We start from the raw sequence: 21,179 nt of genomic DNA, 5'->3' as shown, positions 1-21,179 counted from the left end.
TTTGTGTGTATAGACAACGATATATGTTTAATTTGTTAATTTTAGTGATTCCGTTATTAATCATTAAGTTAAATTATAAATTAATTTGTTGATTTGTAAACCGTGGATAGCACAGGAACTATGCTAGTTTTTACATAAATACATACCAAGGATGTTAGCATGGACAGGGCATCTGTTGAGATCCACCTGTTGAGAACAAGGGCAGAACAAGGGGTTAGAAAGAAAGAAGTTCAACAATTTCACCGTTTGCGTACAATGTTGAGAACCAAGATCAAACCTAATAAACACATCCATTAGGGGACTAGGTTGTGTTCCACCGTTTTCCTGACATTTCCCTAAATCATCAGATGTATGAGCCTTAGATGTATGACCTTCTGTTGGTGTTGCTGAAATGTTGTCAGAGTTAATATCATTGTTATTTCTAGTGATGCAACATTTCTTCACTACCGTGGTGTCCACCAAACCAGGTTCATCTCCATCCATGTTGCAAAAATTAGGTGTGGATTCCTTTTCAACTTTCTTCTTCTTTGTCTATCTACGTCGTGCTCTACGTTTCGGAACATACGACACATACAGAGAAGAAGTATCCTGGATTCCTAGTCCACTGCTATCTCTCGCATCTTTTGGATGAGTTTCACCATATGCAACATCTGACAGGTTAAAGTCGTATCAACTAATTAAAAGTAATTCCTAAAACCACTAACTAAAATAGATAGGGAAGTAGGGTCGAATCCACAGGGAAACGAGTCTTTTTATTCCTAATTAATTAATATAATCTAGATTATAGAGTAACAAATTATTATTATCGAAGGCAACTAAACTACTAAAAGTAAAAGTGGGAAAGAATAAAAGTAGGAGGAGAAACAATGAATAAAAGACCTAGGGCATAGGTTCACCAATAAATAATATTCCAGGGTAAAAACATAATAATCAATGCATCAATTAATCAGATCATAAAGGGCTTTCGCTACGTATTACAATCACATAATGAATCTACCGATATTAAATCTCATCTCTCGAATCTCGACTTAACCATTTATAAATTAACCTGCCTATTGAAACTAGACATAAACATCAATTCTCATCTCTCGATTCTCGAATCAATATTGTCAAACTCATGCATAAAAGATCAGGCCTAATCTAGTCACAGAGCATTAAATCAATCAATAGGAAATTAATTAAGCATTGACAATCAATAACAATAAATTACCCCTTCATATTATTTATAGATCCCCATAAACCCTAGAAAGAAAACTACTCACACATAATAAAAACTAAACTAAACAAAACAATCAAAGGAAGCATGATAAAAAGCAAGAATTAAGATAAAGAGAATAATAGTATTAAAGTAATAAGAAAACAAAATAATAAATATTGATGTGAAAATAGAGAAGAAAAGAAAACCAAAATAAAAGAAAAGAGAATTAAAAAAAAAAAAAAAACTACCTAATCTAAAGCTTGTCCTACGTACTACTACTACTCTACTTAAATACGAAAAGAAAAAGAAGTTTGATATCAAGTCAACTTCTAATCCTACTCCCCCTAAAACAAGGAAATAAAATCCTAACATAACTAAAACTAAAAAATTCACTCTTTCAAGGCCTACGTACTACTCCCTTAAAATAAGTTGGGCTTTGTTTGCATCAAGCCCAATCGACCAAAAGCAGCAGCAATAGCTTGAAATATCACGCCCAATCGGGCCCGCTTATTACGCCTAGCAGCCCAGCAACTGATGTATTGTGATTGGGTTTCTGTTTTCCTTGAGCCCAACTCTTAACTTGATTGATTAGCTTCTAAGAACTTGGACCTCTTTAATAATCGAGCCCTTAATCATCAAACTAAATTAATTTAGTCGGCCTTGAACTTCATATATACGGTCATAAAATACGATCAAATTCCAATATCTTTGTAGTGGCTCAATAAGCTCTGGAATCGTCATAATTCTTCAAATTCCTACAGAATAATACCAACTCTACAAAAACACTAGAAAACATATATTAGTAATAATAATAGCTCTGCAGAGCTCAAATAAGCACAAATATGACCGTGGGACGGGGAATAAATATATATATATAAATAATTTCAATTCAGCAAAAATAATTTCAGTTCAGCAAAAATAAGGTGAAGTGGACCGGCCCTAGCTTTGTGTTTCATGAGGTGATTTACTAATTTGTGATAAAATTTCCAAATATTTACTCATTTTGATTAAGGCCCTGTTTACTTCACCTTATTTTTGCTGAAGTGAAATTATTTTTACTAAACTGAAATTATTTTTTTTAGTGATTTTTAATTATATTTCTTCGTTAAGGGTTCGTTTGGGTGGTTTTTTGTTTTTTGGTTTTCAAACTCATATGATATATGTCATACAAATAATAAAAAAAAAATCAGACAAACCCATTAAAATCATGATAATATTGAAATCTGACAACAGAAAAGTGGAAACACCTTTTCCTTGATTTTTTTTTTTGGTTTTTTGTTTAAAAAAAAAAAAACTAAAAACAAAAAAAAATGCCAAACAAGCCCTAAGTTTACTAATTTTTACTAAACTGAAATTATTTTTGTTAAATTGAACTAAATTTAACTAATTTTTATTGAAAAGAAATTAATTTTACTTAACTAAAATTATTTTTAGAATTTTTTTTTTTTAAGGTGAATTAAACTTGACTTAACTTAGATTTTCTACGAAATCAAGTCCGGATCGGGTATCTTGTATCCGATAGTCCGATACCCTTATTTTGACAAGTTTGGATCAGTACCCAACTACCCATTTCCCAAAACGGTGCAAACCACTTCCTAGTCCCAGTTCCCCACACTAACCAGTAACCACAACCAAAAACTGCCGTTTTCTGCCCTAACTTCCCCTCTTCCGCAAAACTCAAGGGAGGAGAGAGAAAAAACCAGGGTTTTGTATATCTCTCTCAAGCTAGGGTTTTGCAGCAGCATTTGACTAACAATGGCGAAGAAGGAGAGTAAACCCAAGCATTCTCTCGATGTTAATCGAGCCAATGCCTCCGACTTTGGCAGCCGTAGCGCCGCCACTGTGCGCCGTCTCAAGATGTACAAAACTCGACCTTCTAGGAATACTAAGGGCAAGATTATGAGCCAGCAATTTCAGTCTAGTGATTTGCCTGATTCTCGTATTCAACCTGATCGTCGTTGGTTTGGTACGTTTTTTGTACGAATTTGCTGTTATTTTGATGCAAATTTTGTAGAATTTTAATGATTATGGAGTTATTGAGATTGGGACTTTGGAAGAGTTGGATTTGAATTTGATTGGAACGTGAAATTTGTCAAATTGTATAGGTGATGATTGAATTAGTTGATAGAGTTGTTTTGTGATAGTATCGTTCGGAAAATTAGGTGAAATTGGGAATTTGGATTATAGATTAGGGTGTCTGAATTTCCTTTGTTCTGAATTTATTGCGTTATTGGCACTTATCTTTGTTTAAAGTTTGAATTTTGGAACTATTTCTGGAAGCAGGCTTGTTCTTCATAATCAACATTCTCTACCATTTGGTAGAAGTTTCATTTAATTTTAGGATAATTGATTGTTGAATATTTTAAATTGTGTAAAATTGAATTTCTGCCAAAGTTAACTCTTGTTTTTGTTGAATTCCCTTTCAAATTCTGTAGGGAATACTAAAGTTATCGTTCCAAAGGAACTCGAACATTTCCGCACTGAGCTTGCTGGTCAAATGTCAAACAACTACAACATGATATTGAAAGGAAAGAATCTTCCTATGTCCCTTTTAAATGATCTTCCAAAGGTATGTGGCATATCCTCTACACTCATTGTTATTATATTTCATTAAGTATGTACTCCACATCGTTGATGCATAATTTTATTTAGGATTTCAAGACTAATTTAAGCTTCATGTAGAGCTCTTCATCATGTTGAATAGGTTGATTCGACTGAGGTTTTCTACTGGTGTCATTTTTCAGCTATATTTGAGTTAGTACTTGAGTATTGGGAGTAATGGGTGTGTAAAATGAAACTCATATAGACTGGGGTTGATTTCTCCTGTTGATAGCAAACTTTTATTTCTTTTTATTTTTCTCTTATTGAACCTGGGAATAGTCTGTCACCGTGGCTTTATGTGTCCATTATTTGTCCAGGGCTTTGGTTCTGTATTAAACTTTTATTCCAGGGCTTTATGTGTCCATTATTGTGTTGAGTCTGTTGAATAAGTGGATTGGTTTACTGCTGTTTGTCTCATTGCTGTTGAATGTTGTAAAAATTTGTTGCTGGATATAGGAGCTTCCTTTGTCCATGTTGGTGGGAATAGCTAGTTCTTACCTGATTTGCCTTTTGGTTTTCTATCTCAGCAAAAAAGAGTTCATCTTCTAGATACGGAACCTTTTGAGAATGCTTTTGGATCAAAGGGGAAGAGGAAGCGCCCAAAGCTTCTGGTGACAGATTACCAGTCTCTGGTGCAGAAAGCTGATAGTTTACAAGGTATTCTCAAATTTATTATATTTGGGTTTTGTTATGTGTGGTAAGGTGTAATGTGCTAAACCAAAGCGAGTGGTTACCACTTGTACTAATAAATTGTCATATTTACTGCAGCTAAACATTTTTTGTAGCTGCAAGTATATTACTTGATTCATGGCTCATGCTTTGCTCTGTGGTTCTGCAGATGAATATAATCAGAAAGTAGAAGCTAACCCTTCTATTGAAGGAGAAGATGTGGATGGATTCCGGGATTTGGTTCGCCATACGATGTTTGAGAAAGGTCAAAGTAAACGTATATGGGGTGAACTCTACAAAGTCGTGGATTCGTCAGATGTTGTTGTCCAAGTAAGTAACTTGCCATTGCCTCTTTTCAGTTGGAGCTTAAGACTTAGCCACTTACCTGTATATGTTTTACAACTGTTGCATAGGCATAGACTTTCTTCCTTTTTGTGTTCCTTATCTTGGTTAAATAACTCCTTGTACCTAAGACACTAGATTGTAGGATTAGGATTTCCTTTGATAGAAAATGTTATCTGTCAATTATTTCTCGCTTGGACGAGGGTTGGCACCTAAAGTCTGTAGAAGACTTCTGAGTTTTCTGTAATGCAATCTCTTCAATTTGGATGAAAGTTAAGAGGAAGATTTGTTTAAAAGTTGGAGGATGAATCCGTGTGGTTCCCAGGGTAGCTGGTAAATTTTTAGACCGTAAAGTGTTAACTATTGTTAGATTGTGGAAGTCAAGTTTTTAAAAGTCTCTTTCTCACACAGGCTTGTTTATGATGGTCTGTAGCACCTGTGATGGATTGCCCTTGAAATACGAGATGATTAATGTCTTATTACACGTATTCATATCAATGTGTTAGATGGAAAATTTTTAAGCTGTTTATCATTGTTAGGCTGTGGAAGTTGAGTTTCAATGTCTTCTCCTCACTCAGGCTATCTGTGAATCTGTGATGGTCTGTTGCTGAAGTTTAACAGATTTATGGGGCCTGTGATGGATTGCACTTGGATTACAAGATAATTGATGTCTTATAGCAAGAATATATATTCTATTTGTTCAGTTGACTTGTTAAAATATGTTGGGTAAATGCTTATGGTTCCTCTTGACCATTTTTTGTTAGGTTTTGGATGCTAGGGATCCACAAGGAACACGATGCTATCATCTAGAGAAGCATTTAAAAGAGAACTGCAAGCATAAGAATATGATCTTCCTGTTAAATAAGGTTTGATCCTTGCCTATATTTTGTGTCTTATATTTACAGTTTACTGCACCATGGTGTCTTCTAAGATGATATAGGTTACTGTTGCCCTTTATGCAGTGTGATCTGATTCCAGCTTGGGCTACAAAAGGTTGGCTTAGAGTATTGTCAAAGGAATATCCCACCCTAGCTTTCCATGCTAGCATTACTAAGCCTTTTGGAAAGGTAAGGCTGTTGCATGCTAAGTCTTAATACACTCATTCTTCTCTTTAATAAAAGTAGAACAATGCTCTGACTATATGTCATTGGCATGCTTATATATTGTATTCAACTTCCTTATTCAAGAGATTCCCTCGCATGATAAAAGTTTGAGCACATAAGAGAATTATACGTGGATCTTAACAAACCTGAATTGAAAACACTGGGGGATTTTTGAACATAATGAGCAAAAAAAATGGCATTTTATTTACCATTTTTGTTTGATGAAGTCATTGGGATCAGAAACAAGGCATGATTTTGGGGGGAAAATTATTGCTGCTATAAAATCCCCTGTTTTATTTTATTTTTTTCCATTTAAAAAAACTTGTTTTATTTTATTTTCAGGGTTCTCTTCTTTCAGTTCTGAGGCAATTTGCACGGCTAAAGAGTGACAAACAAGCAATATCCGTGGGATTTATTGGGTACCCCAATGTTGGAAAATCATCTGTTATCAACACATTGCGTACCAAAAATGTATTCCTTTTACTGGTTATTATTTCAAGATACAATTTTTTTACAGGCTATTCTGACTTGTTTAACTCCTTTGCTTCCATGTAAAGGTCTGCAAGGTTGCCCCTATACCTGGGGAGACTAAAGTTTGGCAGTATATCACGCTCACCAAAAGGATTTTTCTGATAGACTGCCCTGGTGTTGTTTATCAGAATAATGACTCAGAGACGGATATTGTTTTGAAGGGTGTGGTATGTACTTTCCATTATTTATATATTGTTTTACTGCTGTCTTTTAAACTTGTGTTATGTTGGTGTAACTCCGACATCTAGGTGCTTGTACCTGCTTTTGGTGTCATTCATACTTTTTCCTGGTATCGCTGGTCTGTGAGCCATTTACAGATGAATTGATGTCTGAGAATCTCTTTGGTTTTCTAATGACATTTTAAAAGATAGATCAATCATAGCTTAATCATAGCTGTTTTATGCTTAGGCAAGGTAGCTGGAAGCCTGGAATATGATGATAGGGTACATGTATGTAAATTATATTCTGTTACAGCTGAAGAATCTTAATGAGCTGTTTTGGATTGTAATTGCAGGTGCGAGTAGCAAATTTACATGATGCCTCTGAACACATTGGAGAAGTGTTGAAACGTGTAAAGAAGGAGCATCTGGAAAGAGCATACAAGATTAAGGACTGGTATGTATTTCATACTCCTGATTTCTTCCGGACTTGTTATCAGCCTGTTTTTGTTCACCTCAAGTTGCAGTTAAAATATTGAATTTACTGTACACAGAATTCCTCTCTCTATTACATGCATGTCACAATCTTAAAATAGCGGCTTTACTATGTTGTAAATAGTGTATTGGTTAGATATGAGCTTATGAGAAAAACTCTTTTAGGGAATTAGGCAGTTTCACTTCAGATGCTCTCTTGTACTTGGTTAGATATGTGATCATGAAGAGTACACTTTTATTGAATTACTCCATAGAATTTTTAGTTTAGATCCTCTCCGTACTTCCTTGCATCTGATTCTACCCCCTCATCCCCATTGCAAATATTGACTTGTGCTCTTCAGTGAATTTGAGTGAAATAGTCGACTTAGCCTTTCACATTTGAGGCACATTGGAAGATATTTATCTATAAAATGTTCAAAATGTAGATACCCAACTGCTACTGTTTTTTGACAGATAAAGTATTTTTGTGCTACTGAGAAGTCTATTTATTGTTCTGTCTTTTCTTTTGACGTACATTTTTCTTCACATAATGTGAGATGTTTAAATGAAGATCAATTATGCTGAAGAACTTTTTTGCTTATATATACTTTTGCTTTACCTTATAATATTAGTCCACATTTGAATATTTGATTGAAGATCATTTTTTAGGATTTTTGATGATTGTTTTCATTATTAAAAATTATTATGTCTTTGCCATACCAAGGGAGTCTTTATTTTGAATTTTGACTATGGTGTCATTAAGTGTAATATTTGAAAATTTGAAAATTTATGCCTATTTTAGTAATTAGCCTTACATTTTGGGATGTCCTTTTTCCAATCCGTCACTGAGAAAATTGGATGTTTGATAATAATGGTTGTAGTTTGCTGTTATTGGTAGTTGATATTTTAATCCGTCACTTTGCATTATATGGGTTGTGCTTTGGTGTCTGTACATATTGTAATTTCAGATTCTTGAATATTGTTTCCACTTTCTGCTAATGTGCTGAGTTGTGGAAGCATTAAACTTTGTTAATTCTTGTGGAAGCATTTCATCTTTTGATGCTTGTGTTTATTGTTTACATTTCCTTTTGGGATTAAATGAAGTTTATGATGTGTTATTGCCAGGGAGGATGAGCATGATTTTCTCTTTCAGCTTTGCAAGTTATCGGGCAAGCTATTGAAGGTGTGTTTCGTTCTCTCTTTTTCATTTCATTCACCTGAGCATGTTCTCTATAATAACAGCAGACAAGCAGAATGGTTGATGGAAACTGATATAATTCAGACATTCCTGCATGAACTAGCTGCTATTTTTGAAATTAAGTTTTTAAGATTTTTACAAGCTATTTTATAAACCAACAAAAAGATGCTTTTAGACATGTCCATGTTTATATTGCTATCTTGTCAAAATATTACTTCATTGTTGATAATTAGCCTTGGCTAGATTATAAACGTTATTTTTGGTGATTCAAGTTTAAATGAATACCACCTCTTGATTTGTTTAATCTTCTAGACTTTTAGGCATCTGCTGCCTGTCTGCTTCTAATTCCGAATTTCAATTACACTATCATAGTGGGAAGGGTTGTGAAACTTGTATGCCATATAATTTTTATTTGCTCTTTGGAGTTGTGGATGTTTGATGAAAGTGGCACTCTTTGCTCCAGGGTGGAGAACCAGACTTGATGACAGTTGCAAAGATGGTCCTTTATGATTGGCAGAGAGGCAAAATACCCTTTTTTGTTCCTCCGCCACAGCAGGAAGATGATACAGTAGAGGAGCCAAATGTTGCTGGTGATGAAGATGGAGAGACCGAGGCAGAGAAAGCAAAGTCCTCTTCAGCCATGAAAGCTATTGCAGATGTTATTTCATCTCAGCAGCTGGAAGAAGTCCCAGTTCAGAGTGATCTGTATAGCGAAAATGAGCTCAAGGGAGAGATATCTAAAGAAACTGTGAATTCGGAGTAATTATTTTTGTTTTATTTTTGTTTTTTGTACTTGTTTTTCAAAAAAAATCTTATTGATCATAGTAATCGAACGGGTATTACTGTGAGTGAAACAAAGATAGGAAAGAAAAATATTAGTAGATTTTGATCTATTGCTGCCCGGGTGGCTACATCTTTTTGGTTAATGTACTAGTCTACGTTATTTATGTATTGGCTGCAATTTATTGCGACTTTGTTGTCAATTACTCAATTGTGCTGTGTGGTTCATGATCTCTGGTTGGTGAGACTGATCTTTAATTTGTCAAAGTTGACAAACTAATGTTTTGATCTTTGACATTTGACTCAACTTGCAATGAGATTGCTGGACAGGTGTTGTGGGTCTATGTATTTAGTACCATTTTTTTTTAATTGACATGTTTTAACTTTAGCACTATTCACACATTCCTCTTTGACCGTGTTGTGTGATTTATTCGTAATGAATATGTGGGGTACTGGGGTCTTGTTAGATTCGTCACGGTATATATTTTTAAAATATCAACATTTTTTTAATTTGGTTATCGATAATTAAAGATATTAATGATTGAATTTGTGCAATTGACAAATGTGACTAAAGAAACGTGTCAACTAAAAAGAAACGAAAGAAGTATAGTTCTGATATTAACTTGGGTTATATTAGTGACGTCACTTTATTGTATACTACTATACTAGTTTTGGCCCCGTGCAATGCACGGATTTATAAAGTAAGATTTATTAATAATAATAGTCAATTGAAATAGAGTTAATTGGAGTTAAATGACTTATATAACATTTTTTTTTTGAACTTTAAATTTATCATTTATCCTTTAAATTCTTATGCGATACACACACACACACATATGTGCATATGAGTCATCACCAAGTCTAAACCTGTAAATCACGTAAAGTGCAAGATGGATGAGTAATAAAACTCTGGATTAGTGCACATTTGGAGTAATGACAATCAGGGGTTGGGGTACATGGGGTATTAGTGTAGGAGTTTATAGGTATTACGCAGCGGAAAAACATGAATCATATTCAAACAAGTACCAATCCCAAGAATCACATGCATAACACACAAGACACATAATCATACCTTTGACGCGTGAATTCCACGAAGCTATTCGACAGGCAAATCAAGGAGAGAATAGAGCCCCAAGCGTTGCTCCTCTACTTAGTCCACGAGATTCGAACGAGCCGTCCACCAATACTAGATTGGTCGAGTGATTGAGGAAAACCGCGATCACCACCTTTATGGACAACCGACCACCGCGCGAACCACCACCACCACGACACACCACCGGCGCCTAGGAGGAGGAGAGAGCCGTGTGAGAGAGAGGACTTTGAGAGGGTTGGGTTTCGTGTTTGCTAATTAGGGTTTGATCACACTGATCAGTTAATTCCTTACTTACTTGCAACCCTAGGCACCTAGTCTATTTATAATCTCATTATAATTAGATTAGGGCACGAAGCCCAAAACTCCTTCTAATCCACTACATGGCCGGGCCACCTAGAGTGATGAGGCCCATGACGGGCCTCGTCCTCTAATGCTCGATCTAGCCCCTTTGTGTGACCTTATAGGATCCGTCCAATTGGGTTTTGGGCTATTTTACTAGTCCAAAGATCGTTAGTACCTCTAGCTATGGAAAAACGACGACCCAAAAGTACGAACTTAATTATCTCCATAATTTGATCCAATTATATATCTAGTAATTGCACACAACGAAGACATAACTCCTTCAATCTCCCACTTGTCTGAGACAAGGGTGCAATATTCAAATTCCTTAAGTCAATGTATGTGTTGATTTGATAATATGATTGCATCACATGTCGAGATCATATTAATCTACAAATCGTTTCTTGAAATCTGAGTTAGAATTACAAAACCAAATAATTACTGTGTAATGCATTTGAACGCGGCCACGTATTTTTCTGAATTCTCCCTCTTCAAGCGGCCATGACACATTTCCTAATTTAATAGGTAGACTTTATCCAATCTTGTGGTAACATGAATCCCACTCAACTTCTGAAACAACCGGGAAACACCCTTTATAATCTCCAGTTACGGCTAGACGTTTGAGTGTACCACAATCACAACATCCATTGAATGAAATCAATGTTCCACTCATGTCAAAGGAATCCACTAATATATACGGAAGCTCTATACTTGAACTTCAAAGTAGGTCAATAGTTCGATCATGCATCATTCATGCATATCCAAGTGATTGACCGAGTATCACTATGCCCCTATAGCCCATGAAATTGCGCTATCCAATCAATCTTACATGCTAGTTCTTTTATTGAAATCATTTATGTCCACTTTAATGATCTCGAACTAGGAACTTCAATAATATGTGAATTTTGTTCACCTGTGGGGTTTCAATTCACCAGGTCATCCTGATGAGCCCATCAATTCATAATTATTTTGGACATTTTATTTAATTTTCAAAACCATAATTAAATAAGAGAAATAATAATTTCTATTTTAAATATAATTCTGCAAATTGATGCATTTCTCATGTAATATGTTTTCTCAAAACATATACAACTTAAATTACATAACTTGCTTCAATCCTAAGACTTTAATATGACTCTCATATCTTAGTCCATGGAAGGGGTTTAGTGATTTCTCACTCATAATAAAACTTTGCAGAACACGACCTTCCGCTGGTTAATGATCTCATAATTGAGGTGATATATCATATCCTTTTGTTTGGATTTGTGATGGGACTCTGGCTCCTTTGTTTTGGGCAAAGGTGACCTATTAGTCATATGTCATTCTAATCCGAACTTCCTCTGTAACTATCTGACTATAGTTTAATACACAAATTCTGACACCGAGTATGCAACAGTGCTCTGCTTTGAACTCTTCAAGCTCACTGTCCTTTTCCATCCAGACACAATATGCATTTAGATCACCATCTAGAATCATCTTGCGTGTTTGGAAAACTTGCATTTGTGTAACCTTTTGACAACTTGCTTAAATTACCATTTAACAAATAGGTAGAAGAATTCCTTTTAGTGCTTCTCAAGTACTCAACGAACTGTTCCTGGTAATTCTCCGTATGCTTATTCTGAATTTTCTTGAATTCTACTACACATGCACAAGTCATATGCAACATCTTGCATTGTACATTTCATGGCACATGTAATGGATCATTTTGTAGAAGCATAAGGTACATTATCCATACAACTAAACTCTATTAGCTTTTAAAGGCACTGAGTCTTACTGAGTGTATTACCATGAAACATGGGAAGATATCCTATCTTAGAGTCTTGCTTCATGAACTTGTCATGATCCTTATCAACATAAGTCTCTCGATTCATTCCAATCATTCTTTAAGATTCACTTCATGGATCTTAATTCCCAATATGTACTCAACATCTCCTAAGTCTATCATATAGAAACAATCTTTCTAACCATTGCTTGACTTATTCAAGCATTGATATATCATTTCATATGAACTGTATGTCAACTACATACTAGACTAAAAGACCAATTGCTCCCACTAAACTTCTTGTCTCTACAAGATTCCTTTGTTCTACTAAGGAAATCAAACTGTTTGATTGCCTAATCAAAACGAATGTTCCAACTCCTTAATGCTTACTTCAATCCATAAATGAATTTTCTGAAGTTTGCAAAACTTTCTAGGAATTTCTGGATTTCAAACTCTTAGGAAGTATCATATACATGTTAACTATCAAGAAAATTTCATGAAAGTGATTTTGATATCCACAACTAGAATAATCCGAATAGGCTTACCCCACTAATAGGTTTGACCCTATTTGTAAGACTATTATGGACTAACACATCTTTACAAACATGGAGTCCATACTGGATTTCATGGCTTTAAGCCATTTCGTGAGTTGGCATTTATCCAAAGCTTGCTTGTAGGCATGGGTTCCAACCATTCCAATAGGAAAATTTTAGAATCCACCTTTTTCTCAGAATTTCAACAAACTGTTTGTTTTGATCCCAAGTAGCCTACGATAGGTATGAGCGACAATAAAATTATTCTCTTCAACTCTTTGAAGTCTTTCATTCTAGTGGGACGATAGAAGCCTCACTAGTGGAATTAGCTTGCTTCGACACATGGTTTATCAAATTAGCTGATTTCATATGCCTTCGTCTTTGATGTAGTGTTATCCACATCCATTTGTTGCTCGTCTCGAATCTCATCGAGATCTAACTTTACTCACACTTGTCTTTGTAGGAAGACATTATTTCTATAAAGACACTATGGCGAGCAACAAACACTTTTTTTCTACGCGATTGTAGGAATAATACCTCTTAGTTTCCATGAGAAGACCCATGAATAACTACATTTCTGATTTAGGGTGTATTATGTCATCTTAGTAAACATTTTACATTGATTTCATAACCCTTAATCCTGTTTAGAAAAGATAACTTTTGGAACATTTCCAAATCATAACTCTTATGACATCTTTTCTACGGCTTTGGTTAAGTTTCTTGTTTAGTATATTCGCAATTGTTGTTGTAATGTATGTCCTCAAAACGATATTTGTAAATCATTAAATCTTGGATCGAACACTGACAAACAAAGTTTGATTCATTCTTCATAAACATACAATTTAATTGTAATGTTTCTGGATTGTGAATTAATTCAACAATTCCCTTTAGATGATCATTCCTTTTTGAGTTAAATATTTATCACAACAATCATATTGTGGTGTTAAATTGTTTATCTCAAACTGATTTTACATTTCATTTTTAGAATTTTGAACTTTTCAATATTTCCAAGCTTTACCTCATTAAGTAATTATTGACATTTTACTTAAATCGTCAGTAAAAACGATGAAATAGTTAAATCTCTTTGCTAGTTTTGAACTTATTGATTCACATACATCATATGTATGAGTCTCAAAAGGTCATTTTAGCTTCCTTTACCCTTTCTACTAAAAGGAAACTTGGTCATTTTAACTTTTGTCAAGCATGACTTCTAATTCTCAAGTGATTCATAATCATATAAGAATAAGAGTCTATCCATAACTTTGGATGTGCAAATGGTTTATGTGACCTAGCCTTACTTGTTATAAGTAAGTGTATTTTGAATCATCTAAGTTTTACTTTTGTGATATACTTATATCAATGTCATAAAACAAAATTAACTCATATCTAGCAAAATGAAAACAATTTATTACCTTGTTCATGGATCAACACTTGTCCAAGCCAAGTAAACCAACAAGAAAACCGAAATATTGTCTCATCAAAACTGGAAATTGTTCTAAAATCATGATAAACTAATCAAAATTTAAAACTATGAAGCTATCTCTAGCCACTCAAATACTTCTAGTGCACCTTCAAGCTCCATTTCCATGCTAGCTACACTTATTTGCAGTTCCTGCGCAACATCACTATGTATGGCCCCTTAGTCCTAAGAAAACTAGAAATGAAAAAGCTCCCACTTGAATCATCATGGATCTCCATCCACCGTGCTCCTTTGGGCCTTCACTTCATGGGCTTCTTTGGACCAACACTATTTAGATAACTATTCTATTTACTTTAAATAAAAGTTACAAAAATACTTAACGGTACGCAGACCGTATTTAGATTACAAAAATACTTCACGATGCGCTGATCGTATTTAAGAATCTATGGACCATACTAGTCTATATATAGCAACATAATATCATATATTATAAAAGTGCCATATAATAAATCACTCAACATGCTTGTCTAAACTACAACATCGAATGTTCATAATAAAGTCAACGCATTTCCTAAAATATCTCATATTTTAATCATAATTAGATAATATCATATATTATTCATGACCGTTTATTAAATATCATATATTTAATTTAGTCATGAGATAGAATCAAATCATATTTTAATCTAGAAAGATAAATTATATTTAATCTTCCATGATTATCCTAACAAATTTAGGAGATTCTATCCTAATTACTAGCCAATCAAATAATTTTAAAATCAATTATATCCTAATCTAATTATGGGATAATCACATTATTTAAATCAATTATTATCCTTTTGAAATATGCTCAGAATATCCTAGTCAATCTTATCCAAAATTAACCACTTTAATTAGGATAATTATCAATTTAACAACATTAAATATGAATAATATCAAATATAACAACTCTAGAATATTTGGTTTTATCCTATAATAAAAGATTTTATCCAAATAAAACCAACTTTATCTTTTAAAATAAAAGATCATATTTTCAAAATATTTTAACTTATCCAAAATAAAACTGATTTTATCCCAAAATAATTCGCAATTATCTTGAAATAAATTTAAAATAGGATAAAAATAATTTTTGTTTATTGAAAAACAGCAAGCCACCACCGCCGGCCACCGTGGTTGGCTAGCCGAAGCTAGCCACGGTGGCTGGCTGCCATAACAGCAGCCACTGCCGCAAGGCAGCAGTGGGCAACTGCTCTTGCAGCCGTGGCAGCAACCGTGCAACGCTTGCACGCTGCTGCCCACAGCCACCCCTGACCGCCTGCCCTCCCTCCCTCCCTCTCGGACTGCCACCTGGTCGGCAGCCGCCATGGCTGCGCCACCCAGCCGCGGTTGCCGACCAAAATATATTATTATTTTTTTTGTTGTTTTAATTTAATTAAAATAACACTTATTAAAATTAAATTAAATCAGTCCAAAAGATTAAAATTAAATCACATTTAACTTTAAAATTAGGGTTCTTCATAAAATTAATCTCAATTTAATTCTAACTTTTAAAATTAAATTGATGATCATACACAAAACACTTTTATGCATAAATCAATCCGATTAAAATTATGAATCATAAAATAAATCGAATTAAATCAAAATCAAGCACAAAAATCATATTTTAGGGCTAGGATTTTCGAAAATTTCAAAAAATAGGGTTTATAGGGTTCGAAATTTTCGAACATATTAGGGCTAATAATTCGGTCTCTTCATGGCTATTTTGAGCATAATTAAATCACATTTAATCGATTTCAAAAGTTTGATCACATTAAATATAATAATTGAACCATAATTAAATTAATATCTCCCTCTTAATTGATTATAAAATTAACGTGGACATCAAATAATCGTATTATTATGATCTAGCGCGTTCATGCAAGAGGCTAACAGATACCACTGTAGGAGTTTATAGGTACTATGCAGCGGAAAAACATGAATCATATTCAAACAAGTACTAATCCCAAGAATCACATGCATAACACACAAGACACATAATCATACCTTTGACGCGTGAATTCCACAAAGCTATTCGACAGGAAAATCAGAGAGAGAATAGAGCCCCAAGCGTTGCTCCTCTACTTAGTCCACGAGATTCAAACGAGCCGTCCACCAATACTAGATTGGTCGAGTGATTGAGGAAAACTGCGATCACCACCTTTATGGACAACCGACCATCGCACGAACCACTACCACCACGACACACCACCGGCGCTTAGGAGGAGGAGAGAGCCGTGAGAGAGAGAGGACTTTGAGAGGGTTGGGTTTCGTGTTTGCTAATTAGGGTTTGATCACACTGATCAGTTAATTCCTTACTTACTTGCAAACCTAGGCACCTAGTCTATTTATAATCTCATTATAATTAGACTGAGATTATAAATAGACTAGGGCAGGAAGCCCAAAACTCCTTCTAATCCACTACATGGCTGGCCACCTAGAGTGATGAGGCTCATGACAGGTCTCGTTCTCTAATGCTCGATCTATCCCCTTTGTGTGACCTTATAGGATCCGTCCAATTGGGCTTTAGGCTATTTTACTAGTCCAAAAATCGTTAGTACCTCTAGCTATGGCAAAACGACGACCCAAAAGTATGAACTTAATTATCTCCATAATTTGATCCAATTATATATCTAGTAATTGCACACGACGAAGACATAACTCCTTCAATTATCCGTGTACTTTTCTCGAGGCCGTCTGATTTATTTTATGTTTTTTGTGGAGTGTGTTGTAGAGCCTCTGATGTTCAGAGAGCTATTATTTTGAGTCTAGTGAATCACTAATTCACTTCCAAAGCTAGGTTCTCTTCTCTCTACTACGGGCGGTGGTACCTTACATGTGCTCTCTCTCTTCTGTCAAGTGTTGTAAAATGTGTTATATGTGTTTTAAAATGCTGGCTATGATTAACACTTCTTCTTTCCGCTTCCTTTATACACTTGCTTTGTTTTGAAGGAGGGGAAACTAGAAAATGGCTAAGAGAAGTACTTCTCTTTGGAGCTTGTTTTTGTCCTCAAGGGTTAGAGCTGCAGCTTCTGCTTCACCTGGTTGTCTCCTCAATGCGGACTGGAACTTATATACTTCAATAGTTCGCTAACCACTCGAAGTTATTTTGCAGTTAAGGATATAGGTTAGTTGGTTCTTTGTCTCATATGGCTCTTTGATTAGGATTTTTGGGGGAAGGGTAAAGACTGCCCAATGGGTTCATTCCTAGTGAATGGATAATTAGTGAACACTAGACCCTAGTGCAGGTACCACACCCTACACCCCCTCTAAACGATGCGTTTAACAACCTCCCTCATATACCCACTTTTTGCAATTGTACAGTAAAAATCAAACCACCATTGATCTTTTTTCACTTTCTCTCTCCTCACTCATTTTCTGCATTTTCTCTCTCTACATCCATTTTCTGCATTTTCTAATTCAAAATTTTCAACAAACGTTGTGACTGATTATCAAAAAAGTTGTTTAATTGCTACATAATTCAACAAATCAAGGTCGAAATTCAAAGGAGTAAGTGATTTTGTTCATATTTAGTTCGAAAAAGAGTATAAACCTTAATTTTTATAATTTATTGTTGCAATTGTGTTACAGGAACATCATTGAATCATAAAACATGAAAAATGAGTAAGAACCATTGAATTTTAGTAATTTTTACTATTTTTAGTTTTAAAACTAGTAAGTCGAACAAGTACATTTTGAATTTGGAGTATGAAGTATTTCTTTTTTTTTTTATTGCAGTACAAAGGAAATAGTTTCAGAAAAGAACATCGAAAAAAATCTGGAGAAAAGTAAGCATTAATTAAATTAGTTCATAGTGGTTTTTTTTTTTTTTTTTTTTTTTTTTTTTTTTTTTTTATTTTTTATAAATGTTCATTTTCATTTTGATAAATGTTCATTTATATATTAGTATACTATCATTCACATGTTAATAGATGATTAATACAAATGTTTATTTATAAATTGCTACATAGTCATTGTAAAATTCTCCTATTGTAGATCAAGAACTTTTAAAAGATATTAAAACTTATGGTATAGATGTTAACATTTCTAAAATTCCGAGGTAATATATGAACATATACTGAATTTTAAATGTTCATTTGTATATTTGAATTTATTTGAGTTTATATTAGACTTTATATGCCAAAATAAAAAATGTTCAGTTTTTATGATACGTTATGCACATTTATGAAATGCATAAATATTCATTCATGTGAGTTGAGAAACTGACTTATGCATACTATGAAATCTTTTGATCATATATGAAATTCATAATGTTCATTTACATATATATGTATAGTAATGTTCATTTTTAAACATATGTTAATATTATGCATTAAAACTAATATCCTACAAAATGTGTTGTAGTGATGTCCTATCTAAAGTGACACATTTGATATATAGATGCACATAGAATTGAAGACTATGTAGTTGTTTTGGACAAGATGAAATGACTTAGCAACGCTGATTATACAAAGAGTATACATTTTGAATCATATAGAAACCTTCACAACTAATCCTAATGAGAGTTGGATTGGTGATTTGAAACCAAACAATGTAAATGTGATAAATGTTCAATAATGTAAGATATATTGTTCATTTATAAAACAGTGTATATAATTAACATTTGTTAATTTATTTTGTTCAACAGGTGAATCAAATTAGGAGCTAAGGATGCAATACATAGCAGGACTGATGTTATTTAAAGAAAACACTAAATCTAGGTTAAATAGAAGAAAAGCAAGAAAGTTTGCAATGGAGTAGAGTCATATGTTCATTTATGAATGCGTATATGTTCATATCTTATATATAGTTTTATAGATGTTTTTTTGGGAGGAAATAGGCTTATAGATATTATTTGTTAAAAAAATTATTGTAATTGATATTTCATTTTAATCTTTGTATGAAAAAAAATTTATATATATATTTGAGGTTTATAGATTGGTTTTTGGTTCTTTACTTTTGTTCATTTTCAAATTGATAAATAATCATTTACATATGTTGAATTTAAAAATAATACAATTTACTAAAAAAAAATTGCTAATAGAAACAAATTCTTATGTCTTTAACATACTTCAAAAAAAATTCAACATTAAAAAAATAGTAGTTATACCAACATTTTTAAAGTTCTAATATACTAACTTATTTATCTTTATTAGCCAAATATTTAGCTACATTTGTATAAAAAAAGGCTAATGACTTGTCATATTTAGAAGAAAATCTTTTAGGAACCAAATTTAACATTTCTTGAAACACTTAAAGAATATTTAACACGAGCACCTTGATTAATTTTTGGAACTGTGGGAGGAATAACTTAGACAATTATTAATTGAACATTTCTGGAATTGGGTTTAAACATTTATGGATTGAAGTTTGAACAATCCTGAGCTGAAGTTTGAACAATGCCAGGAACTGTGGGTAGAACAAAAGAACCAGCTTGAGATTTTGTAAGCGCACTAGTATGAATTAGAACTCTTGGATTAACTTGAGCGTTAATTTTAATACTAGCAACACCTTTATTTGTAGAAATGCTAGATCGAGCTTGAACAACCGAAACACCTTCAACAATATTTAAATCCCTTGCCTGCAAAAAAAAAAAAGTTAATTGATCAATATAAAATCAATAAATGTTCAGTTACAAATACTTAAATAAACATATCAGAAAAACAAAATCTTAACAAGAGATGAAATATCTAGATCAACAGATATGCTGGATTGAAGAGTGCTATCACCAGAAATGATAAAACATAAATACATAAAATGTTCAATAACAAAGCTGCAAATGATCATCATCATAATCAAAATGTATAATATAGATTACAAATGAACATAAGCGGTTCCAAAAATGATCAATAATTAACACAAAAAATGTTCAATAACAAAACTGCACATGATCAATTTGTAAAATTTTAACACATAATATTATCAAAAAAAAAAAAAAAAAACAAAAATGTAAAAACAAATGATCATATATAGCTTTGAAAGTGAACATAAATAAATTAATATGTCGATATGATAGAATATAAATTATTATTTAAGAATATAAAAATGATCAAAACAAAAACAAATAAAATAAAATAAAATAAAATAAATTAAAGGTATCGAAACAAAAACACGCAATTCTCAAACACATATTAAAGAAATAAATAAAAAGTATTAGCAATCCAAAAATGTTCATCATCATCAAATCAAAATATGGAATTGAAGCAACAAAAACATATAATACATAAATAGCAGTACACAAAAAATATTGAGTAACAAAATTACATTGAAATAAACAGAGCATTGACGTAACATAGTATTGATAATAAAAAATAAAAAAATTATGATCATAATTACTCACATTGATGAACAAACGAGTCAATCAATCGAATGCCAGAATGAAACACACTTTTGCAATCTCAATCAAAATGGTAAAGGAAGAAAATGAGCCATTGATGATCAACAACGATTACAAAAGCGTAAAAAAATAAACTGGGAAATTAGTATGAAAAATCATATGAAGAAGATAAATTGAGCAAAGATAATGTAGGTATTAAAAATCAATTGACGTTGATCAATTGAGGAGAGAGAAAATATAGGGTTTAAAATCATATATACAGAGCTAGAATGATAAGAAAGGAAGAAATTAAAAAAGAAAAAAAAAAGGAAAAAAAATAATCAAGGTAGTTCATGAGTACTACACTACTACCCACAGCAACTACAAAACGACGCAGTTGTGAAGGGGTGTAGGTAGAACACCCTACATGAGGGTCTAGGGTAAAATTTTCAGTGAATGGAGGGTTGTAATAGCTTAAGCGAAACTTTTGGAAAGAATGCGTTTTTGAGTTTGGTTGGTTTGTCTATGTGTGTGTAAGTTGAACGACTTGAGTTCGTTCGACTAATGGGGGGGGGGTGCCATAATTGGTAGCCCGTTAGTACGTCTCTCTTGCTGGCCAAAAAGAA

At 33.3% G+C, this 21,179-nt stretch overlaps 1 protein-coding gene across 1 annotated transcript; it reads left to right on the top strand.

The window, feature by feature from the left end:
• The first annotated feature begins 2,818 nt into the window (after positions 1 to 2,818).
• LOC110720155 (nuclear/nucleolar GTPase 2-like) lies at positions 2,819 to 9,279 on the top strand. The gene is made up of 11 exons (XM_021899163.1): positions 2,819 to 3,164; positions 3,634 to 3,767; positions 4,327 to 4,456; positions 4,638 to 4,798; positions 5,575 to 5,676; positions 5,773 to 5,877; positions 6,256 to 6,384; positions 6,471 to 6,611; positions 6,959 to 7,059; positions 8,202 to 8,259; positions 8,738 to 9,279. The coding sequence occupies exons 1-11, from the start codon at positions 2,954 to 2,956 to the stop codon at positions 9,035 to 9,037; spliced, it is 1,572 nt and encodes a 523-aa protein (XP_021754855.1). The 5' UTR covers positions 2,819 to 2,953; the 3' UTR covers positions 9,038 to 9,279.
• Positions 9,280 to 21,179: the final 11,900 nt, after the last annotated feature.

This window comes from Chenopodium quinoa, unplaced genomic scaffold (genome assembly GCF_001683475.1).
Source record: "Chenopodium quinoa cultivar QQ74 unplaced genomic scaffold, ASM168347v1, whole genome shotgun sequence".
In the NCBI taxonomy this organism is placed as follows: Eukaryota; Viridiplantae; Streptophyta; class Magnoliopsida; order Caryophyllales; family Amaranthaceae; genus Chenopodium; species Chenopodium quinoa.
The sequence above is the reverse complement of the archived record's forward strand: the minus strand, read 5'-3'. Positions and strand labels throughout refer to the sequence as shown.